The sequence below is a fragment of the Odocoileus virginianus genome, chromosome 15, assembly GCF_023699985.2.
Source record: "Odocoileus virginianus isolate 20LAN1187 ecotype Illinois chromosome 15, Ovbor_1.2, whole genome shotgun sequence".
In the NCBI taxonomy this organism is placed as follows: domain Eukaryota; kingdom Metazoa; phylum Chordata; class Mammalia; order Artiodactyla; family Cervidae; genus Odocoileus; species Odocoileus virginianus.
In genome coordinates, this window is record NC_069688.1 from 51568196 (window position 1) to 51594098 (window position 25903).

The following is a 25903-nucleotide window of genomic DNA, read 5'->3' on the forward strand; positions in this document are numbered from 1 at the left end:
TTAAAAGCAGATTTATGTGTTCTGAAGAAAATGTAAACACTTCAGGTAGGTTTGGATATGCACTTTTCATGATTCTGCTCTTTGAATGACATTTCTAATCAACCAGCTGATCTCACAAAACAAGAAGCTTTCTTCTGGACTCTGATTTTCCTGCTGGTTTTGTTTTTCGTGTGCACAGCTCTCTGGGGGAACCGAAAGGGAGAGGAGAGAATGGCAAGGCAGGACTCAAGCATTCCTGGGTCCCAAGATCCAGGCCTGCAAAACCTAAAGGTGTCAAAATCCCACTTTGATTTGAGGGCCACCTACTGTCAGAATTTATTTTTCTGGGCTCCAAAATCACTGCAGATGGTGACTGCAACCATGAAATTAAAAGACGCTCACTCCTTGGAAGGAAAGTTATGACCAACCCAGACAGCATATTAAAAAGCAGAGACATTACTTTGTCAACAAAGGTCCGTCTAGTCAAGGCTATGGTTTTTCCGGTGGTCATGTATGGATGTGAGAGTTGGACTGTGAAGAAAGCTGAGGGCTGAAAAATTGATGCTTTTGAACTGTGGTGTTGGAGAGGACTCTTGAGAATCCCTTGGACTGCAAGGAGATCCAACCAGTCCATCCTAAAGGAAATCAGTCCTGGGTGTTCATTGGAAGGACTGATGCTGAAGCTGAAACTCCAATACTTTGGCCACCTCATGCGAAGAGTTGACTCATTGGAAAAGACTCTAATGCTGGGAGGGATTGGGGGCAGGAGGAGAAGGGGACGACAGAGGATGAGATGGCTGGATGGCATCACCGACTCGATGGACATGAATTTGGGTGAACTCTGGGAGTTGGTGACGGACAGCAAGGCCTGGCGTGCTGCGGTTCATGGGGTCGCAAAGAGTCGGACACGAGTGAGCGACTGAACTGAACTGTACTGGCTCTCTGCCAGGCCTCTGAGGACAGCAGATGAGGCCACTGTGAGACGTGGAGGAGCCCACGTGATCCTAAAAGCTTCTTAAGGTTGAGAGAGTTCCAGTCCATTCAACTCTGTCATCCTTCACTGCATGTTACAGGTTCTTTGCACAACTTCCTTAGTTGTAAAATTGTACTTATAAAGAGAGATGCCAAGTTTAGGGGGTGGATGTATGGAGGTGACTGGTGTGTGTAACTCAAGAGATTCTCTGTTGTTCCAAGTCCTCTCTTACTTCAACAAAATCCTTCCTTGGTCATTTTGCCTGAAACAACCGGAAAGAGTAAGTCTCTGGCTGTATGCAGCTCTTTGCCCCCCTGGATCACAGAGTGCTAAGATCTCGGGGTGGGAAGCCAGGCTTGCTGTGTTCAATCTCTGCCTCACATGTGAGCTGTTTCCAAGGATAAACCATACTTGGTGCCAGGTAATAAAGCCTAAGATTGACAGTCTCTGATTTATAATCTAGCTGAATTCCAAGGTCTCCTCAGCAGGGATTAGTCTGCAAAGAGGATGGCCTTACTAGAAACAGGATATTTTAAAGAGTAGCATTTGGGTTTGTTAGCTTGTTGATGACAGAGTAAGAAAAACCGAGTATGTCATTTAGAGAAATTGTAGAACCAATTTACTTGCTGAATATATATAAGTTACACGCACAGGCAGCTTCACAAACCCCTTTCCCAGGGCATGACTGGATTCCTATATGTGGGAGTTTAAAACTCAGAGAAAGTTTCCTATTGATTTTGATGACAACAGGGAAGTGTTCTGGGCTGAATGTCCCATCCTAAATTCATTTGTTGAAGTCCTAAGCCCCAGTTGGTCAGTCAGTGACTGCATCTGGAGAAAGGACCTTTAGAGAGGTAATTAAGTTAAAATGCGGCCATTAAGGTGGGTGCTAATCCAATCTGACTGGTGTCCTCAGGAGAAGTGGAAATTTAGACACATGCATAGAGGCACCAAGGATGCCTGGGCACTGAAATAAGACCACATACAGAAGCGGCAAGCCAAGGAGAGAGACCTCAAAAGAAATCAACCCTGCTGACACGAGGACTTTGCACTTCTAACCTCCAGAACTGGGAAAACAAACTTCTATTGCCACTCATTCTGTGGTAGTTTGTTACGGCAGCCTCGCAAACTAAGGCATGGAGAAACCTTTGCATTCATGGGAAATCAAGCTTAAAGCATGGGGAGTCAGTTGATGAAGTAAAAATTTGACTTTCAATATAAAGATTGATCCTCCCATCCCTTGTCACCAAAGTAAATATCAGCCATCAGGTGGCGCTAGTGGTAAAGAACCTGCCTGCCACTGCAGAAGATGAAAGAGACGCAGGTTCCATCCCTGGGTTGGGAAGATTCCCTCCTGGAGGAGGGCATGGTAACCCACTCCAGTGTTCTTGCCTGGAGAATCCCACGGATAGAAAAGCCTGGTGAGCTACAGTCCATAGGGTTGCTCAGAGTCAGACACGACTGAAGCGACTTAGCATTCCCTTCTCATTGAAGGTGACTGGCATAGAAGAATATAAAAGGAGAGTTTTGAAGGCAGCAGTAGCAGCATCCTAAATACCAGTGCTACATGCCACCATCATTCAGGGTATGTGTATCAATTACCCATGTATAGTACAGTTCCAAGTGCTTGCCATATACATAAAATTTTTAATTGGAGTACAGTTGACTTAAAATGTTGTGTAAGTTTCAGGTGTATGGCAAAGTGAATCAGTTATACACATACCCACTCTTTTTTAGATTCTTTTCCTATATAGGTCTCTACAGAGTAGTGACTGTGTATTAGATTATGTAGTAGAGATGTATTAACTCATCTCACCCTCACAACAACCCTTGGAGGTAGGTATTGTTCTCCTCAATTTACAGATGAAGTCTCTGAAACAGACAGGTGAAGAGACCTATAAAATATGCATGACCACAGTACCTACTTAAAGGATGGTCTCAGGTATATATAAAATGTTTCACACAGGTCCTGGAATTTCGTAACATTCAGTTCAGTTAAGTTCAGTCGCTCAGTTGTGTCTGACTCTTTGCGACCCCATGAATCGCAGCACGCCAGGCCTCCCTGTCCATCACCAACTCCTGGAGCTTACTCAAACTCATGCGCATCAAGTTGGTGATGCCATCCAGCCATCTCATCCTCTGTCGTCCCCTTCTCCTCCTGCCCCCAAGAAGTATAAATTATATTTTTATCACATTGCCTGCCTAATAAAATAAGGTTTTAATTTGGGAGTAAAGAGATACCTTAATACCACTCAGTTGTTCCACAACCATTTACTGAGCAATGGCTGTGTGTCAAGCATCGTGCTAAACTCTGGATGTAATGATGAGCAAAGAGCATCATAAGATAGTAAGACATCTTTGAAGAAAGGCAGGAAGGAGAGGTCAAACTTTCAGTGGTGATTATCTCCATGGAGTGAAATTAAGGAGGAACGTCTTTCAGGTTTTGATTTCATATAAATCTGGGCTTTATATGTGGGCTTCCCTCATAGATCAGTTGGTAAAGAATCCACCTGCAATGCAGGAGACCCTGGTTCGATTCCTGGGTCAGGAAGATCCGCTGGAGAAGGGACAGGCTACCCATTCCAGTATTCTAGCCTGGAGAATTCCATGGGGAGAATACAGTCCACGGGGTCAGCAGAGTTGGACACTACTGAGCGACTTTCACTTTCACATCTGTATGTACTTTGAATTTTTTTAATAAACAAAAATTGATTTTGTAATTTAGAAACTAATCAAGGGGAAAAGCTTTTTTTAGAAAAACGAATGCTTGAGATTGTGATTAGTCAATCTTAGTTAATGTTTCAAGAAAAACATTTTGCAAGTCTACTCTGTGAAAGATGAAAATTAAAGGAATTGGCTTCTGCACCCTCTTCACCCCAAGGGTTTACAATCTGCTTGGGCAGGTAAGATGAAAAACAGGACCCGAGTTATCCCAAAAGACAAGGCAGTAAGTAAATACCAGAAGAGCAAGTACAGCAACAAATTTACCCTCAAAGACAGAGCTTAATTAAGGTAATTTGCTAGCCAAAATTACTCTAGAATCAGGCATAGATGAAAAATGTAAAGGACCAGGAAATTTTTCATAAAAATGTACAGACTCTGCCCTTAAACTGCTTTATAGAAGCCTAAGGATCTTTGAAAAATGTACAGTTTTGGATGGAAATTAACACAGATTTAGTGGAAGCTGCTGGGTTACAAATACCGACTCCACTAAAGCAAAATGAGGACTTTCTTTAGTGAGTAATCCACCCTTGATCACCTGAATGTTGAAACAATTTCAGTTCTATCCAGAGTTAAATGAGCAGTTAGAAAAAATGGAACTCTAGCACTTGAAGTTAAGGTTCCACTAACTCAGAAAGTGTGGAAATGTTGGCGAAAAGGTCCTGAGCCTGGCTCAGAACTGACTTTTCATGCAGTCACAGTCATAATTCTGGGATGAGTCAAAGTACTCCCATGGGGTCCATTCACCAGTAGCGGGTCATGGTGAATTTCTACCAAACCTCCTCAAATGAGGTTAGATTTGCTGTCCCCACTTTCTCACCCTCTTGCTGCTCCCCCCTTGAAATCTGCCCTTTACCTCACCCCTCTTGATCATTAGCAACGGCCTCCTGGTCATTTTTGTGTCCCTAATGCCTAGCAGAGTGCCTGGCAGAGAGTCTGGAAATGTCAGCTGAGATGAATTACCAGTGACTCAACTCGGTGGCTTTTTCTCTAAGTTCTGTTCCATTTGGCCTCGCTGGGGCATGACACAAATATTGACCTGGCCTAGAAATTCTCTTTCGCATCTTAGTCCATGACTTCTGGTTCTCCCGCCCAACTCGCCCCAACTCCTCCATCCCCACCTTAGGCGGTTTCTTCGCGGATATCCTCCCTGTCCCCACGTCCCCTTCCTGCTCCCTGCACATGACTGAGCCCAAGGCTCAGGCTTCACTCTCTCCTAACTCCACACTTCATGGCATCCAGGAAACAATGAGGGTGATCACATGTGTTGTAATAACAATAACCACAACAATTGCCCAAGTGTATTAGGAACTGTACTCGTTATCTTATTTAATTCCACCAACTCTATGATGTAGGTATTATTACTCTGTGTTACAGCTGAGAAAAACCAAGGCTCGGAAATAAAATGACAGATGACTAGCAAGTAGCAGAACTAGGATTTGAGCCCAGGTCTTACTGTGTCGAAGGTCCAGACGCTTTCAAAACAAACACAGAAGTGAACGCTGGAAATGGAAATTCAGAAGGAAATGGCTGTGCTGCCTCCTGCCTGCTCCACTGGTCCCCCTTCTCCTCCTGGCGTTGGTGATGCCTCTGTTCCCTCTCCTCGTGTCCTTGCAGGTGTCCCACCTCAGCTTGAAACCCACCGTATCCTCATTATCTTCTCTAAGAAATCTGTTCCCAGGACTCCCCTGGTGGTCCAGGGGTTAAAAATCCGCCTTCGAATGTCTGGGATTGAGTTTGATCCCTGGATGGAGAACTAAGATCCCATATGCCTCGGGGCAACTGCTGAGCCCGTGTGCCACAACTAGAGTCCATGCGACAAAGAGCCCGCGTGCAGCATCTCAGACCTGACACAGCCCGAAATGAAAACATTAAAAAAAAAATCTGTTTCCATCACTCTTTCATCACTCTCACTATCACTCTCAGAATCATGGCAGCTCAAACCCAGGATTTGATTGTGACTTTTCCTCCTCTTCTTTATTCATCACACCTTCTTTCATTCCTGCACCTCCTTTCATTTCTCAACCCCTTCCTTCTCTCTGCATTTCTACAGTTGCTACTCAAATCTGGCCCTGGTCACCCACCACTATCATAGTCTCCTAATCGGTCTTTCTGGCCTTCTGTCTTCCTTCTGGAATCCATCCTGCCCTGCACCATGAGACTGAGTTTCCTAAAATGAGGCTTTGCCTTTATCAGTCCCGATCAGAAACTCTTTATCAGAGATAAAGTTCAGACTCTTCAGCCTGGTGTTCAAAGCCCTGAACATGCTGGTTCCACCTGATGTCTTCAACTTCATCTCCTACTTCACACCTGCAGGAATTCTCCACTTCAGCAGAGCTAGTCTTTTCAGCTGTTTGAGTCAGGCTGACCTTAACTAGGGTGACCTTATAATCTCTCATTCAGAATGGAATCCCTTTGAAAGTGAGAGAGAGTATTATTGGGAACTGAGCCATCAGCCATAAACTGGGATCCCTCTGGATGAACTGGGATTATGGTCCCCACAGTCATATCGTTCTCTGCCCATCTGCATCCAGACCACCCAGAGCAGGGGCTAAAGGAATGCCCCCAGGGTCGCTAGCAGCCACTGCTTCTCCTCTGAATTTCCTGCTGCAATAATACCCGGCTTGCCATCTTTGACAAGTCCCTTCATACTGGTGTCTCCTGGTTATAGCCTTCAATCTGGTATTCTCGCTGTGACAGTCTCTCTCTTATCTACTAGATCTCTGTCTGCTGCCCTCCCCCACCACATGCACACACACATGTGGTCTCAGTCCTCAAGCTTTGAGAGCATGGCCTCCTCTACACTATCGCTGCCCTTCATGTCTCCCCTCGCCTTGGATATCTGTCCAGTCGCTACCCTTCCTTCCTCACCCAGATCTTCCCCACGCTGGCCATGAGGATTCCCTCCTCTCTGACCTTCTGGAGCCTCTGTTATTAACATCTCCATCATTTGCTCTGTACTCAGCATAGCCTCACGGAGCAGCAATTCACACTTTGGAATTGTCTTCAGTCTCCTAACCAAAGTAACTGGCAACAGAGGTCCACGGCCATTCAATCATTGCACACTCAGCTTCTAACGGGTCAAATATTTGGTTGACGAGGATGAGGATAACAACTGATGGATGAAGCCAGGGTCACGCATAGTCTCTCCCGTTCTCCCCTTCTTCGGCTTGACCCCGGCTCCGAGGAAGGCAGATATTCTTACGTGCTGACGGCGGCAGTGAGAGCAAAGCGCGTTCTAACAGACACAGCCCACGACAGCTCCCAGGCAACCCCAGCTTCACCTCTCATGCTTGTTGCTCTTCCGTAAATGTCAAACTCCAGAAGTCTCAGCAAAAGCCTTAGAGACTTAAAGGCTCTCTACTGCAGAGAACTCTCAGACAATTATTTGGCAACATCCAAAGAACTGAGCTTCTCACTGCCTTCTAGTTTCTCAAGGGCCAAGGCAGGTCCCCTGCCCCAGCCCTGGCTGCTACTGCCCCTGACCCTAGTCACGCACACAAGCTCTGGGCCTGCCCTGCTCCTTCCCTCACCCTAAGTTCCCAGACGCCAAAGACCTGTTTCCTGAAGCTCGTCTACTGGCCTTGCTTCCAACAGTGGAATTTCCTTCTGACCCAACAGCACCCAAAGTTTCTACCCGTTTAACAACTGGTCAGGGAAAAATCAGGCTTCCCCGATGGCTCAGTGGGTAAAGAAATCCACCTGCCATGCAGGAGACCTGGGTTCAATCCCTGGGTCGGGAAGATCCCCTGGAGGAGGAAATGGTAACCACCCCAGTATTCTTGCCTGGAGAATCCCATGAACAGAGGAGTGTGGTGGGCTACAGTCCACAGGGTTACAAAGAGTCAGACACAACTGAGTGACTAAGCACACAGGGGAAAATATGTGAAACAAAATAGAGAGTATGACTCATTTTGTGAAGCATTAACAACATGTCTACAAGTAGGTATTTCTGTGGGGAAAGGTCTAGCAGAAAATATGACAAGCTATTAATGGTGATTTTTTTCGTCTCACTTCCTCAATGAAAATAGATACTTGCATAGTAAAAATTAATGTAGCAAAAAAAAAGAAAAAAGAAAAAGAGCTGGTGTTTCCATATTGACTTTTTGTTTTGCCAGTGTTAATGGATGTGGTACCCTGCTACCTATCATGGTCACCAGGGACAGATAAGGGGGGGAAAAAAACTCTGAGGCTTAGGAGACCAAATCCACTGTGGGGTTCTGATGTGGGTGGTTTTCATCTCCATCAGTGTGTAAAAGCAAGCGAACAAACCCATTTTATTCTCATCATCACCTGCAAAGAATAGGCCACCACCTATACTTTTTTCCCCCACCTATACTTTTGTTTCGTTGCTTTTTCCTTCCACATCCCCAGCTATGAATCACAGTATGCCAGAAAGTTCTATGTGCAAAAACAAAATATCATTCACTGTGTGTGGGAAGCAAGACAGAACAGGTCCTCTGAAAACATCGGAATAGGGAACAAGAAATGGAGGACTTAGACTTAGAAAGGAAGGCTCCAGTTCTGATGTCAATCAAGCCCTTTTCCTTCCTTTCCTTATGGATTGTCTGCCTCGTAAGTACCCTGCTCAGCTTGTTGAACACCTACTATGCCAGGCACTGTTTGCTGGTGGAAAGATGAATGAGTCTGTGCGAGTTTAAAGGGCTTTGCAGACAAGCTGGGAGGTGCCACGTGCATATTAGGGATTCACTGGTCTGCCCTCCAGGTGCCGGGGAAAACCATTACCTGTCACTGAAGAGATGAGCTGCCGCCCCCCTTCTCACTGGCCCCCCGCAATGTGGAGTCGGCTGAGTAGGAAGCTACTCAGCTGACTGTGCTGCCTGTGGTTCCCAGCATTGCCCTTGAGACTTCTTGGCTGGGGCCAGGGTTTGAGGCTGCTGTTTGTTTTCTGGTCTTCCCTATAGCTCAAATGGTAAAGAATCTGCCTGCAATGTAGGAGACCCGGGTTCAAGCCCTGGGTCAGTAAGATCCTCTGGAGAAGGGGCTTGGCAATTCACTCCAGTATTCTTGCCTGGAGAATCCCATGGACAGAGGATCCTGGCGGGCTACAGTCCGTGGATTGCAGAGTTGGGCACGACTGAGAGACTAACACTGCTACTACTATTACCCACAGCTGGTGGTCCCTGGGGCCGTCACTGAACTGCAGATGCACGCTTAGAAGGAAGGCTGCCCACCTCTTTGAGATGCCACTCAGCAAACTCTCCCATCACCAGCTGACCTCGCATATAACACCTGAGCTCTACTGAAGGCAGACCAGCCCAGACACCCGCTCCAAACTGAATGCAAATCCGCCCAGTCCTTGCCAAGGGAGGCAGTAATGGATCTATCTATTAACGTAGATTATCATAAATATGCCTTTTGGTGAGGACCCAGAACGGGAAAATGCTAACCTCAGCCACAAACGAAGTCTTTAAAATGCAAATGGTGGCTAACAACTAGGGCAGAGAACTTGGAGCACTTGGTTGAAACTCAAAGGAGAGCAGCTGGAGACGCGGACTCCCCTCTCACTTCTCTCCTGGTGTTTCCGCATCAGGCAAAGCTGGACGGGACACTCACCCTCACACCGTTTCCCGTCCGAGGCCAGGGTGTAGCCACTGTAGCACTGGCAGACGAAGGAGCCCAGCAGGTTCACGCAGAGCTGCTCGCAGCCGTGGTCGTCCGCCGCACACAGATCCTGGACTGGGGCAGAGCGGCATCATCAGAACTTGGCTCAGAAGGAGGTGACTCTTGGCACAGGGCCATCAATGAGCAACTCTACAGCACTTGGCAAAATAACTCTTAACTGAAAGCGATGTAAGATCATGGTGGAAACTTTGGAAAACAGAAAAAAAATAGAAAAGAAAATTCAACTGTAATCTCCCCACCTGGAGTCCTACCATGCAGAGACCACCTCTGTTAAAAGTTGGGTGAGTTATGTATGTAAGGGCTTCCCAGGTAGTGCAGTAGTAAAGAATCCGCCAGCCAAGGCAGCAGACGCAAGAGACGGGGGTTCGATCCGTGGCTTGGGAAAATCCCCTGGAGTAGGAAGTGGAGTAGGAACCACTCCAGTATTCTTGCCTGGAAAATCCCATGGATAGAGGAGCCTGGTGGGTTACAGTCCCCAAGGTCACAAAGAGTCAGATGCGACTGAGCACACACAGGAACCTATGCGTATATTAAAGCATATTTTTCAAAGTTGGAATTTTTCTTCTCTATTAAATGCATTAGAAAATTTTAAATTAACATCAACATGTATTCTTCTCACTTCAAGGAGAGTGACGGATGGTTCTTGAGGACCGAAGTTATCATGAGCAGGACTTTGTGCTTGTCTGCATCAAGTACCATTCGTATTCTCTGAGAACCTAAAGGCTTTGTAATCAGTCTCACCAATTTACACACCTACGTACACAGTCTCACCAAGATCATCTGGCGCTGTCTTTGACATTTTGCAGAAGCTGGGAGAGAGCACAGTGAAAAGACCTGCCACTCCACCAAAAACAAGGCAGGTCCGGAAGAGTCCCTTATTCTCAAGTCTGTATTGGTCTCTTTGGACATGCTTTCCCTCATTCCATTTCTCTATCAGAAGGATGTTTGAAAATCCTTTGTGCTCTACTTATGCATCCCAGTAATAAAGGAGGAAAATGGGAAGCCAGAAGAATTTAGGTAGAAATAAGAAAGATAGGGAGAAATTAATGTATGGTGTGAAGTGAAGTGAAGAGAAAGTCATGCAGTCACATCTGACTCTTTGTGACCCCATGGATTGAAGCCCACCAGGCTCCTCTAAGGTGATTAACAATGTTATTCTAGTCAAATATTTATTATGTGTCCACAAGATGCTGAGCTCTGGCTCTTTATTCAAATGCAATGTAAGAATACATTCACAGTAGTGCATTTACTGCCAAAGAACTAAAAATATATCAGAGGATGAAAAGTTTAAAGGCATTTTTAATCCTTCATCGACTCAGTCTCTCCTTTGAAGAAACTGGCTGACGTGATGACAATATTTCTCAGCAAGGATGATGACTTGGTTTCATAACTAGCTCTTCCAGTGACTTTACCATTAAAGTTCGAGAAAATCAGAGAGCATTAAAGGGTTTGAATACATTAAAAATTTTTTTTCCTCTTGTTAAAAGTTATCACTGTGACAGCTATGGTAAAAACTTAATTCACTAGAAAGTTTGATTAATCCCTGAATCCAATGACTACACTTTAATGTAACCTCCTAGGTCTTTGAGTTTTATAGTTTATTACACTTTTAGATAAATATAAAATATCAAATTGATAAAAGATAAAAGCTGACATATTTATCATCTCTATGAAATGCATTAATTTAAAAAAATAATAAAAGCTACATCATAAGATTAAAATACATTTAGGTCCACAAAGAAGGATTCTGGTTTTAAAATGCTAAAAGAATTATTTTCACTCCCAAATCAATGAAGTAGATGAAAAAATTATAGATGCAAATTCCTCTCTTTACCTATCTTACTTCTATCTTATATTTTTAATTGGGAAATCCAATTGATATTTCCCATGGATCCAAATATAGGGATAATAACAATAATCAGGAGAAACTTCAGCACACGCAAAAACCATAGTGAATAATTGAAGAATGACAAAATCTACAGTTAATTACAAGCCTAAGCCAGAGATACAAGAAAAATCAGAATCATCAGATACTTTTCATTTATTGAATCAACAAAGCACCTACTCTGCCCCAGGCACTGGGGGTATAGTGTGAACCAAACAAAGGGGCTCCTGCCATCATGCAGCTTGTATTCTGAGGGTTAGGAAGGTGAAGTTCTAGGAAGAACATTTCTGATAAAACCCAGAAGTGGAACTTATCCAAAGAAAACAAAAACACTAATTCAAAAAGATATATGCACCCCTATGTTCATTGCAGCATTATTTACAATAGCCAAGATATGGCCGCAAACTAAGTGCCCATCAACAGATGAATGGATAAAGATGTGCTACATATAGTCAATGAAACGTTACTCAGCCATAGAAAAGAATGAAATTTTGCCATTTATAACAACATGGATGAACCCTGAGGGTATTATGCTAAGTGAAATAAATCAGACAGAGAAAGACAAATACTGTATGATCTCACTCATATGTGGACTCTAAAAAACAAATGAACTAACATAACAAAACAGAAACAGATTCATGGATACAGAGAACAAACTGGTGGTTGCCAGAAGGTGCAGGTTGGGGATATGGACCAGTGAAGGGGATTAAAAGGTACACATTTCCAGCTATAAAATAAATAAGCCACTGGGATGTAATGTACACATAGGGAATATAATAGGCAATATTGTAACAACTTAGTATGGTGACAAATCATAACTGGACTTATTATGGTGATTGTTTCATAATATATACAATGGAAATGTAAAATACTGAATCACTATATTGCATACCTGAAACTAAACTAATATATATATATGTATAGGCTTCCCTTGTGGCTCAGCAATAAAGAATCCACCTGTAATGCAGGAGACTGCCTGGATTGCAGGAGACACTGGTTCGATCCCTGGGTCAGGAAGATCCCTTGGAGAAGGAATTGGGAACCTATTCCAGTATTCTTGCCTGGGAAATCCCACGGACAGAGGAGCCTGGCGGACTACTATCCATGGGGTCGCAAGAGTCAGACGCAACTTAGTGACTAAACCACCACCACCACCATATATATATGTGTGAGCGTTTCCGGCTGAAAGAACAGTGAATGCAAAAGTCATTCATGTGGAAAAAACTAGCCCCGTTTGAGGATTGGGAAAGCCAGAGTAGCTATCAGATGCACCCTAAATAACTAAAATACAAAATAGAACATGCTAGAAATCCACAAGAGAGGTGCTGCCAATACAATGGGAGTTCAGAACGGGGATGGATTACGGCCAGCCCAAGCTGGATCAATCAGAAGAGGCTGGCAGGCAAGCAAGAGACACGAAGGAAAGGAAGAGGATCCACCGGGAGCTGAGGGGACAGTAACCGCGCAGAAGTGGAGGAAAAAGCAGGACAGACAGGGGAGCTGACCCCCATTCCGGGAATTCCAAGGGGAGCAGCAGGAGCGCGCGTCGGAAGGAACAAATGACCCGGACGGCAGAGGGCCTGGGAGCAGGCTGCCTGGTGTCAGCCGCGCTCATCAGTGGACCACTGAGGGGGACCAGCCACTGGGGACCACTCAAGGTGAACGTCTCAGGAGGGGAGGTGGGCCGTTTCCCCTGACTTGTGCTGTGGAAGAGGAAGTTTGGTGGCATCACAGTCTATTTTAGAACTGGGAAATGGAAAGGATTTAGTGTACGGATAAATGAAAGCCACTTCTTTGGGAACAAAGTGGCAGTTTTCTGAATTCCACGCCAAAGTCGCTTTGGCTTGCGTGTGTGCGGATGGGAAAATCAACTTCTCGCCCTGAGGACCTTCCGCTGTCCGTCAGAGCTGTTGGCCACGCCACCGGCTGCCAGCGCACGTCTGTGCACTTCCGACTTTTCCCTCCTGGCGTGTGTGTGCAGGTCTGCTTAGTCACTCGGTCGTGTCCGGCTCTTTGTGACCCCATGGACTGCAGCCCGCCAGGTTCCTCTCTCTGTGGAATTTTCCAGGCAAGAATATTGGAGTGGGATGCTATTTCCTACTCCAGGGGATCTTCCTGACCCACGGTTGGAACCCACGGCTCCTGCATCGGCAGTGGATTCTTTATCACTGAACCACCTGGGAAGCCCTTCCTGGCATGTATCACCATGTTAATTACATAGGCATTTACGTACTGACGTATTTACTGTGTCTCCTTCGCCAGGCTCCCTTATCAGGAGGGGAGCGTCCCTGCAGAAACTCCTGATGGCGGGACAATGACAGCCCAGTACACTGGGACAGCCAACCTCCAAGTCCCAAGCCCATCTCTGAAGGTGGGGGTGGGGACTTCTCCACCCGGGTCCCCCTTCTCAGCTCCCACAGTTGCGTTGCCTCTTCTCTGTGTCCAGTAGGAACCCTGCCTAACAGTGTTTACCAAGGAGGGGAGAGAGTTTCCTTTTTTTCTGTTATTTATAATTACCTGTTTTTGAATTTTCTAACAAGAGGTTGTACCAAGAGCTTTTATTATAATGAAAATAAAAATCAGTGTTACAAGAGAACCCATTTGAAAAGCAGTAAACCCTGCCAATGCAGAAGATGAAAGCGACCCGGGTTCGATCCCCGGGTGGGGAAGATCCCCTGGAGAAGGAAATGGCAACCCACTCCAGTATTCTTGTCTGGCGAACCCCATGGACGGAGGAGCCTGATGGGCTATGGTTCATAGGGTTGCCAAGAGTTAGACACGACTGAAGCGACTTAGCACACAGACATAGTAGCCTGAACTACATCTATCCCTCTGCACCCAGTTCCCAATCCCAATTGAAACAGGTTGAAAAATGTGGATTGTATAAAAGCAGTGAACCAAGATCTTGAAGCAATAACCATTTCCCCCCCAAGACATCCCCCCACAGGGTAGGTAGAGAGGGCACGAGGTGCTCCTTCCTTCCAGGACGGGACAGCCGTGAAGCCCTGCCTCACGTGCAGGGTGAAGGGTCCGTGAAGCCCTGCAGGGTCCCGTCCATCAGAGCAGCAGTGCACCACCTCGGCGGCCCACCAGAACCATCTGGGGGCCTTTGGAAAATCCTGATGCCCAGCTCACCACCTTGAGTCAGAGAGCAGGGCCCGGGGTGCAGGCAACAGTGTTCCTGAAGCTCCCAGGCAACCCCAGTGTGCAGCCAGGCTGAGAGTCATTGAAACTCCCAGGTAAAAAGTCCTCATATTCATCCAGGGAAAGACACAAGCGTCAGCCTTGATCAACTCTCTCCAGGCTCACATTCTTCTTTTAAACAAATCTTGATTTTTTTTTTCCCTTCTTTTGCTGTCCTTGGACCTCTCTCCAAGTGTCTGAAAGATCCTGGATGCTACGTGAGGGTGCAGAGTGTGGTAGGAACAGGAGGATCATGGCTTGCATTCCAGAAGAACATCCCACAAACAGCAGGCCTGCCAGTTGGCCTTGGGCCTTTCATACTGTTTTTAGAACGTTGGGGATTTATGGCCACTAGTGGATCTGTCCTGTCTCAAAGGAAACCATTGAGGGATTAACTTAATTAAACAAAGACAAAGGAATAAATACAGACTAGGTTCTGACAAAACAACTTTGTTGTTTTTCTGGCAGTGGGCGCTTTCATTGGAAACAAATACAGATGTTTTTGGATGATTCTTTATTCTTTAGAAAAACAGCACTTCTTTTTCTCACAGCCTGGGAGGATTTCAGTGAAGGATGATAAAACTGTGGGGGGTGGGAAAAGCACTAAATTCAGAGTTCCCATTACCCTTTCAAGCCTTCTCTACCCCATGACTCCCACTCATGACTACTGACTTCAATCTGATGTCACCTCCTCCAGGAAGCCTTCTCCGGTTGGCGGGGCTTCAAGTTTCCTTCCTCTGGGCTCCTCGAGCTCTCTGCACATGGCTCCACTAGACCACTTAAGCATTTATCCCACAGTATTATCCCACAGTAGGCACTTTGAACTCACAAACCAAAACTCAGTCACAGTATTTATCCCACAGTATTAGAAGGACCTGATCACAAGTCTGACGGCCACACGGGAATGTGACTCAGTTTGCTTCCTCAGTGTCCTAGCGCGTGGAGATGGTGCCCCATAAGTGTTCATCTGCTGAACGAACCGTGACAGAGTCCCTTCCCCACTGCCTCCCAATGGGGAGGTCCTAGAGTTCTACAATATCTCGTCCACTAGGTATGGGGTCCTGGGTCCTGGGAAGATGAGTGAGATGGGAACAAAACTCTTCTTGTTGTCCCCGGCAAGAGATATTCCTCTCCCAGCAGAGGACAGTGACATCAGGGAGCCAGCCACCAGCTGCAGACACTGGAATCCTCACAGCTAAGGAAACAGCTGTCTTGCTGTCTCCTGCATCCCTGGTGCCGACCACACTGCCTGGCACACGACAGGCGCTCATCAAGTGCTTGTGAATGGATGAATGGACCCAACACCTGAAACACAGGGGTGTCAGGCTTTCCTCCAACATCATTCTTACCCAGGCTGTAGGCTCTGAGGGGCACAGGGTAAGTCTTGGTGGTTCTCAGGGTACCTGTGATATCACACGCTTCACACAGCAGGTGCTTAGTGGATGTGTATTGAACAGACTTGACAGTAGGCAGCCTGGAGTACTCAGGGGTGGAGGGCTCTTATCTGACTACTCCCTGTTAGAAGTCAAGTTCCCCGTCATAGTTGCCCTTACCACAGTTACAACATAACACTTAATTTGCAATTGATAATTTAACATCTACTTCCCCTGCCCTGTGAAGCCAGTGCTTGTTCTGTTCAGCCCTCCAGCTCAAATAACTTGCCTGGTGTTTGGCATGTGGTCGATTTTTTAAAATATATTTGAATGACTGAATTCAGTCATTCATCAAATTGTTCAAACTGCTAGGAAAACAACAGTGAATGAAACAATCGACCCCTCGATTTAAAAAAATCAGTCGATCCCTCTCGCCATGGAGTTGATATTCGAGTGGAAAGCCGGCTCCTACTGACCCACATTGACAGACCATGCCTACCTCTTCCCAACTCTGCATTCAACAAGGCCAAGTGGCTAGTGTGAAATCAACCATGGTGGCAGTATTGACACCACAGGAACTGGTGAACATTACAAATTGGGTATTTTCCCCTGGGAGATCTGGTTGTTAAACATTTACTAACATACCATGGACAGCGGCCAGACGTAACATAAACAGCTTAAACCACATACTACTTAGATCTTAGAAGTACTGTGGAACAAAAGCAGGACAGAGCAGTCGGAGTACGGAGTGAAAGGAGCTTCTGTTTTACATAGTGTGGTCAGAAGGCCATCTCACAGAAAAAATTACTATATACCATGACCTGAGGGAGGTAATATGAAAAAGCAGGGGTCAGGAGGACTGAATCTTGGAGAAGGAGATAAGGGGCAGTTATATTTCTTCTTTTTTTAAGAAAATCTTTATTTGATTACACCAGGTCTTTAGTTGTGGCATGGGGGATCTAGTTCCCTCAACCAGGATCAAACCTGGGCCCCCTGCATTGGGAGTGCAGAGTCTTAGCCACTGGACCACCAGGGAAGTCCCATGTTTCTTTACATAGGGTACAAGGGAGGCGATCAGATAGAATGAAAAGAATATTGCCTTTGGAGTCAGACCTGGCTTCAGCGAGGTAACCTGTGTGACTTCACATAAGTAATTTCTGTGAGACTGACTCTTCATAGAGGTTAAATAATTAAGTAGAGAAAACATCTTATTGTGGGGTTAAATGAGATAATATAGATGATAAAGTGCCTGAGAGATAGTAGGTACTCAGCAAATATAAGCTTCCTTTTTTCTTGTACTTGGCCGTGTCCAGCTCTTTATAGCTCCATGGACTGCAGACCCTGGGCTCCTCTGACCATGGGATTTCCCAGGCAAGACTACTGGAGTAGGTTACCATTTCCTATACTAGGAGAATCATCCCGATCTAGGGATAGAACCTGCATCTCTTGCATCTCCTGCATTGGTGGGCGGGTTCGTTACCACTAGTGCCAATTGTCTTAGTAGTACAGGTCTAGCTAAGCATGGAGAAGAGGTGACACCAACCAGATTTTGCCTACATCACAATTCAAATACAATATCACTTTATTGGGTGCCTGTGAAACCCCCCACATGTGGACACTAGATTCAGATCACTTTAAACAACATCAGTGTATCTGTGGCTAGGTTTTGGTTTGTGAGTTCTAGGCTGACTTGATCTGATACAGCAAAGTAGGCAATTTTGAATTTTACAGCAAAAGATCTCAACAAACTCAAACAATGCCTTGCTAGAGGACATGTGTTAGTACATGGCTGACAGTCAGCAAAATCTGCTTGCTTCTCTTCCTGGAGAGTTTCAGGAGGGATGTAAACTGCATCTGCTCGGTCTCCCCGATGAAATAAATCAGGGAGGATTTGATAACTAAGAGCCCCAGGGCTGTGCTCACATCCATCCCTGGTGTTTCCCCTGAGGCTCACAGGCATTCTAGATTTAAGGGCCTTCCTCCATGTGTGATCTTGAAAGCCTGGCACAGTGCCTCAGCCCGGAGAACTTGGAAAACTTGCATCTGGTTACCCTGGACAAGAAAGAAGCATGGGACAAAGACTGTGGCGGTTGCGGCTGACATCATCCTAGATGAAATCAAAGGGTTTTTACTGACTTTTCAGAATTTTAGACAAGCCACATGGCATGCTATTGACACCAGTGACAGTCTAATCTCTCCTTTAGAGTTAAAGCAAAATGAACACCTTTAAAGACACACTCTACTTTCGTGGTAAAGAATCTGCCTGCAAATGCAGGAGATGTAAAAAAGACAAGGGTTCGATCTCTGGGTTGGGAAGATCCCTTGGAAGAGGGCATGGCAACCCCTGCAGTATTCTTGCCTGGAGAAGCCCACGGACAGAAGAGCCTGGCAGGCTACAGTCTATTGGGTCACACAGAGTCGGACACGAGTGAAGTGACTTAGCACGCACACATGCTTCTATTGAGCCTGAGATGGAGAAATCAGAAATGATTTATCACAGCGAGAGAGAAGAGAAATGTATTATTAGAGCTGCTATTTCTCTCTGCTGGGAAAAAAATGGGATCTCTGCCTGCTCCAACCCGAAAGCTCACTTGGAGCTGGGGCTCTGCAAAAGCCTGAGAAAACTAAGCCTGCATTTTTAGGGACTATCCCCCTTCTTTCATTATGTCTGAAAGCCCTAATCGTATTTTGACAGCTGCAGTTTGAATTTAAAGACTTTCAGCAGTTAATGTGAGTCATCAGCTTTGTGCTTCCACGCTGGAAGAAACAAAAGCAAGCCAATGTCACCCACAAAAACAAACCTGTCCTTTCGGGCAAACTCCAGCTGTGCCTTGCTCGCATCCCTCCTCCCCCAAAGCTTCATGCTTTTTCAATCAGTTATCCTATTCACGAACTGAGATTTTAGTTTCCGTTTGAGAGGGGAAAAAGAGGAAAAGCCCCAAAACAAAGCCTGAAAACATAAGTGTATCTGACCAAATGAGGTTGATCGAAATTAGAAATAAGCGTGAACGAATAAGGCCCTACCTAGTCTTGCTGAGCGCTTTACAATTTCTAAACGGCTGTCAATCACAGCATCCCGTTCTCATTATGAACTCCCTACGGAGCAGCCATCTCTCAGGGAGTGATCTAGCTTAAAACAGCTGCGTCAGTGGTTTTCAAACTCGAGTTTAAGATCAGAATTCCCAGGAGGTCTTGTTAAAACATATCCTCCTGGGCCACACCCCTGGAGTCCCGGATTCCGAAGATCTGGGATAGGTACCGCGTGGGAATTTACATTCCCAACAAGCCCCCGCCCCCGCCCCCACAAAGCCGCCTGCTCAAGTGCGCGCGCGCAGTCTGCTCCTTCCTGCACTTGTTCTGTGCTCTGTGGGCTGCCCCAAAGCTGAGACCCTGACCTCCTTTTTCCGCACTCCCTCTCTCCCTCCAAGATTCCATGCATTTTCAGGGCCAGTGACCACCCCAAGCGTATCCAGCCAGGCATCTTCCTTGAACTCTAACCCCCATCTCCAGCTGCACCCAACCACTTGTGTGGGCTCTTGCCCAGACTCGCTGTTGCTTTCCCCAGCAAAACCAGGTTTCCTCTCTGATAACTGAAGTTATCAAACACCCCTCACCCGCCACTCCCCATCTTAGGTCATAAAGTCTTCCCCCGGGTGGGGATTATTGCTATGATCTAATTAATTCCACGGGCATAAGAAACATACGCGCTGAATTGATTGAACTGATTTGAATTGTAAACTGATTGCATCGTCCACCTTCTGCTCCGCACGTGCAGAGCACCAGGGAAGCCAAGATCTGAGTGTTCCTTGGATCTCCAACATATGAGAGACACACTTATTTCTCTCCCACACCCCACCAGAGTGTCTGGCGCCTAGAGGGGAGTGAATAAGTACTGAATGAATAAATGAATGAGTGAGGGGATAGGTAGATGGTATTTCTGCACCCATTCTCTACCTAAATCTAATACTACATTATGTATTACTGCCAGGGTCAATGTACTAAAACGTGGTTTTCCCCCTGACACCCTGTGTTCAGCCCCTCTATCCACCAAAGACCGCAGCTGGAAGCCAGCTTGAGAAATCAAATCACCCCATAATTTGTTCCAGCTTAAATTCCTTTTCTCATCCCCCACTAATGCCCCAAACATGCTCTTCCAAACAAGCAGTCTGTTCTAGTTAGCATCCTCCAAAGACCACAAGCCCTGCAGTTCTCTCCTCTTCTTTGACTTGCTAAAAGAAAACCCGTCCTCCCCAACCCCTGATTGTTCTATGACTCTCTGATCTCTTCTCTTGCAGTCTTCTGTCTCAGTACCACTTACCTTCCAAAACCACATTGGTCTGTGTGTATGTGTGTGTATATATAAACTATACCATAAGCTACACATATTTAATGTATACAACCTGATAAATTTGACATAGCAACATATCATCACCATAATCAAGATAACATACCCATCACCTCCAGATCCCCAGTTTCCTAGTTGCCGTGGATAACCCCTCCACCTGCCCCACCCCTCCCCCTGGCCCCAGGCAGCCACTCATCTGCTGATTTCTATCACACAGAGTAGTTACCATTTTCTAAAATTTCATATAAATGGAATCCTTTAATATGTACTGGTTTTCTGGTCTTGTTTCTTTCATTCAGCAGGGCTATTTTGACATTCATCCTACCTGCTGAATGTGTCAATGGGCTGTGCTCATTCGCTCAGTTGTGTCTGACTCTTTGTGGCGACCCCATGGACTGTAGCCTGCTAAGCTCCTCTGTCCATGGAATTTTCCAGGCAAGAATACAGGAGTGGGTTGCCATTTCCTTCTCTAAAATATGTCAGTAGTTCATTCTTTTCATTGCCCAGTAGTATTACATTGTATGCATATCTCACAATTTGTTACAGTTCACCTGTTGATGATTTGAGTTGTTTTGATTTGAGTTGTTTCCAGTTTTAGCTTATTACAAGTATACATTTGTGCTCACACCTTGGTTTGAACACAAACTTTAATTTCTTTTGAGTAAATACCTAAGAGTGGAATGGTTCAATATCATGGTTAAGTACATATTTAATTTTGTAAGAAACTTCTAATCTGTTTTCCCAAAGTGGTTGAACCATTTTATCTTCCTACCAGGAAAAAATGATAATTTTGTTCCCAACTTTGCCATTACTTGACATGGTCAATATTTTAAAATGTATTCAATCTAGTGAAAGTTGAGTGGAGGTATCTTGTTATAGCTTTAATTTGTATTTTCTTAGTGACTAATAAGGTTGAGCATCTCTTCTTTATATATCTTCTTTGGTTTAGTGTCTATTCAAATCTTTTGCCCATTTTGACTGGGCTGTTTATTTTATTATAGAGTTATAAGAATTCTTTATAAATGCTAAGGTCCTTTGTTGGATATATTTAATTTCAGTCTGTGATTTGCCTTTTCAGTTTAGTAGCACTGTATTTTGCAGAGCAAATATTTTAATTTTGATGATGTTCAATTTATTGAGTTTCTCTTTTGTGTTCTGTGTCCTATTTAAAAAATCCTTGCCAAACCCAGGGTCATCAATTTTTTCCCTACATTTTAATCTAGACATTTATATGTTTCTCCTTTATATTAACATTTGAAATCAGTTTTAAATAAATTTTTGTATATGGTATGAGGTAAAGTCAAGGTCCATTTTTTTACACATGGCAATCTAATTGTTGTAACACTATTAGTTGATGACATTATTCTTTTCCTGTGAATTGCCTTGGTACGTCTGCCAAAAATTATTTCACCATAAATATGTGGGTCTATTTCTGGACTATATTCTGTGCCAGTGATGTCCACTGTTACATGACTACCACACAACTTTGATTACAATCACTTTATAGTCAGCCTTAAGATAATCTGATCCCTCCAACTTTATTTTTCTCGAAGTTTTACTTGATTCTCATTACTTGCAGATTCCATACTTGCCAATTTACCTACTTTATAAAATGTACTTGGAACCTAGAATCAATACTTCAGCATTTTCATGGTCATTCATGGATCTGTGCAGAGTGGTGAAACTAGGTGAAACTAAAAGAGCCACTACACTTTTCTAGTGAAAGTCAAACAAACAGTGCTCTGCCTTCTTGTTTTGGCACTCAAGCTATAAACAAATATCTTTTTTGTGTTCTATTTAAAGCCATGATTTTAGTATTTTTGTGCTGTCTATTGGTGACTTCAATGTTTAAAATGGCCCCTACAAGTAGTGTTGACGTGCTATCTGGTGTTCCTAAGGCAAGAAGGCCATGATATGCCCTAGGGAGGAAAGATGTTAGATGAGCTTCATTCAGGCATGAGTAATAGTGCTGTTGGCTGTAAGTTCAATATTAATAAATCAACAATATATACTCAATAAGGTGTCTTTAACCAGAAACACCCATAAAATAAGGTTCTGTATTGATTTGTGAAATATTGTGGCCGAGGCTTGCAGGAAACTAACCCTGTATTTCCTCTAGGAACCATAATCCAGTAATCACTAGTTCAGTGTTATTGTGAGTAATAAGAATTTATTGTATTTGACTATTCAATTGGTTTTTTAAAATTTTCATCTATATTTTAGAATCAGGTCATCAGTTTCTACTCAAAAATATCTGCTAGGATTTTGATAGGGATTGCTTTGAATCTATAGATCATTTTAGAAAGGATTGACATCTAAGCAATAGTAAGTCTTCTATATGATGATTTACTGATCTTTCCATTTCTTTAATTACTGCAGATATTATTTGTATTTGTCAATGTATAGACCATGTCATGTTTTGCTAATTTATCTCTAATTTCTATATTTCTTATACTAGTGTAAAATGTTTTAAATGTCCATTGAAACATGTATATTATCTAGGGTGAAACAGATCACCAGCCCAGGTTGGGTGCATGAGACAAGTGCTCGGGCCTGGTGCACTGGGAAGACCCAGAGGGATCGGGTGGAGAGGGAGGTGGGAGGGGGGACCGGGATGGGGAATACATGTAAATCCATGGCTAATTCATTTCAATGTATGACAAAAACTACTGTAATGATGTAAAGTAATTAGCCTCCAACTAATAAAAATAAATGGGAAAAAAAAATGTTTTAAATGTCTATTTCAGATTTTTGTTGCAGTATATAATAACGAGAGAATAGCATTGAAACATGTATGTTATCACATGTGAAACAGATCGCCAGTCCAGTTTCGATGCATGAGGCAGGGTGCTCAGGGCTGGTGCACTGGGATGACCTTGAGGGATGGGATGGGGAGGGAGGTGGGAGGGGGGTTCAGGATGGGGAACACATGTACACCCATGGCTGATCATGTCAATGTATGGCAAAACCCACTACAATATTGTAAACTAATTAACCTCCAATTAAAATAAATAAATTAAAAAAATACTATCAAATAATTTTGTATATTGACTTTTTATCTTGCAACCTTGCTGAATTCGTTAATTAATTTTAGAGCTTTTTTGAAGATTCTACCAGCTTTTCTACATATGCAGTCACATAGTCTGTAAAAACAGTTCTCCAATCTGTATTAATTTCTAATTTCTTTTTATTTCATTATTATATCAGTTAAAACATCTAGTCCAACATGAATGGAAGTATGGCAATGGACATACTTTTTTGTTCTTTATCTTAAAAGGAAAGCACTTAGTCTTTTACTCTTGGGTATGACGTTAACTCTTGTTGTTGTTCAGTCCCTCAGTCACGTCTGACTCTTTGTGACCGCATGGACTGTAGCACACCAGGCTTCCCTGTCCTTCACTGTCTCCTGGAGTTTGCTCAAATTCATGTCCATTGAGTCGACGATGCCATCCAACCATCTCATCCTCTGTTGCCCCCTTCTTCTCCTGCCCTCAATCTTTTCCAGCATCATGATATTTTCCAAGATGTTAACTCTAGGTCTTTTCATATATGCTCTTTATCAGATTGAGGAATTTCCCTTTTATTTCTAGTTTATTGAGAATTTTTTATCATGAATGAACATTGGGTATTGCCCAGTGCTTTTTGGACATCTATTGAAATGATCTTAAGATTTTACATTTTTTTGGACTATTAATATGGTAAATTAAATTATATTAATTTTTATTGAAGTATAGTCAATAGTGTGTAAGTATAGTCAATATGTACAAGTATACAATATAGTGATTCACAATTTTTAAAGTTATAAAATATTGGTTATATTCCCTGTGTTGTGCAATATATCCTTACAGTTTATTTTATACATGATAGTTTGTATCCCTTAATCTCCTATCCCCATTTACCCCTCCCCTTTCCCTCACCCCATGGGTAACCACTAATGTGTTCTTTATACCTGTGAGTCTGTTCCTTTTCTTATTATATTCACTAGTTTGCTGTATATTTTTAGATTACACATATCAGTGATATCATCCACTATTTGTCTTTCTCTGTCTGGCTTATTTCACTTAGCATAAAAGCCTCCAGGTCCATTCATGTTGTGGCAAATGGTAAGATTTAATCCTTTCTATGGCTGAGTAGTATTCCATTGTATATGTATACCACATTTTCTTTATTCTTTCATCTGTTGATGGACATTTAGTTGCTTCCATATCTTGGCAACTGTAAATAATGCTGCTATGAAAAACAGAATGCATATATCTTTTTGAATTAGTATTTTTGTTTCTTTCAAATATATACCCAGGAGTGGAATTGCTGGATCATATATAGTTCTGCTTTTAGTTTTTTGAGAACCCTCTGTACTGTTTTCCACAGTGGCTACACTAACAGTGTATGAGGATTCCTTTTCCCCCACATCCTCACCAACGTTTGTTATTTGTGGGGTTTTTTTCTTTTTCTTTTTTGATGATAGACATTCTGACAGATATGAGATGATATCTCAATGTGAATTTGACTTATATTTCCCTGATGATTAGTAATGCTGGGCATCGTTTCATGTGCCTGTTTGCCATCTGGGTGTCCTTTTTGGAAAAATAGCTATTCAGGTCTTCTACCCACTTTTTTTTCAATTGGGTTGTTTTTTTGTTTTGATGTTGAGTTGCATGAGCTGTTTATATATTTTAGATAGTAACCCCTTATCAGTCATATCATTTGCAAATATTTACTCCCATTCTGAAGGTTGTCTTTTTGTTTTGTCTTTAACTGTACAAAACTTTTAAGTTTAATTAGATCCCATTTGTTTATTTTTGCTTTTATTTTCTTTACTTTAGGAGACAGACCCAAAATTAAAAAAAAAAAAAATTCTATGCTTTATGTTCTGCCTATGTTTTCCTCTAGGAGTTTTGTGGTTCTGATCTAACATTTAGGTCTTTAATCCATTTTGCATTTATTTTTGTATGCTGTGTTAGAGAATGTTTTAATTTCATTCTTTTACATGTAGATGTCCAGTTTTCCCAGCACCACTTAGAAGAGACTCTTTTTCTCCACTGTATATTCTCATCTCCTCTGTCATAGATTAATTGACCATTAAGTACATGGGTTTATTTCTGGGCTATCTATTCTGTTCCATCAGTCTTTGTGGTGTGTGTGTGTGTGTGTGTGTGTGTGTGTGTGTGTGTGTGTAAGAGAGAGAGAGAGAGACATTACATACTGTTCTAATTACTGTAGCTTTGTAACATAGTCTTAAACCAGAGAGTATAATTCCTCCAGTTCTTTTCTTCTTTTTCAAGATTGTTTGACTATTGATGGTCTTTGTGTTTCTATACAAATTTTAAAATTATTTGTTTTAGTTCTATTTAAAAAATGCCATTGGTATTTTAATAGGAATTGCATTGAATCCGTAGATTGCCTTGAATAGTATGGTTATTTTAACATTAATTCTTCCAATCCAAGAACATAGTATATCTTTCCATCTATGTGTGTCATCATCAACTTTACTTTTTTGGCTGTGCCACATGCACGTGGGATCCTACTTCCCTAACAAGAGACTGAACCTGCACCCTCTGCAGTAAGGTGCAAAGTCTTAACCACTAGACTGCTAAGGAACTTCCTACCTTCAATTTCTTTAATCAGTGTCTTATAGTTTCCAAGTACAGGTCTTTTACCTCCTTAACTAGGTTTATTCCTAGGTATTTTATTCTTTCTGATGCAATGGTAAATGGGCTTTTTCCTTAATTTCTCTTTCTGATATTTTGTTGTTAGTGTATAGAAATGCAACAGATTTCTGTATATTGATTTTGTATCCT

At 43.3% G+C, this 25903-nt stretch overlaps 1 protein-coding gene across 1 annotated transcript in view; it reads right to left on the reverse strand.

Moving 5' to 3' along the window:
• Positions 1-25903, reverse strand: part of MATN2 (matrilin 2) — a 169292-nt gene that overhangs the window by 73969 nt on the left and 69420 nt on the right. The window contains 1 exon segment of the mRNA XM_070477357.1: positions 9251-9373. Within this exon segment, the coding sequence (XP_070333458.1) occupies positions 9251-9373 (123 nt within the window).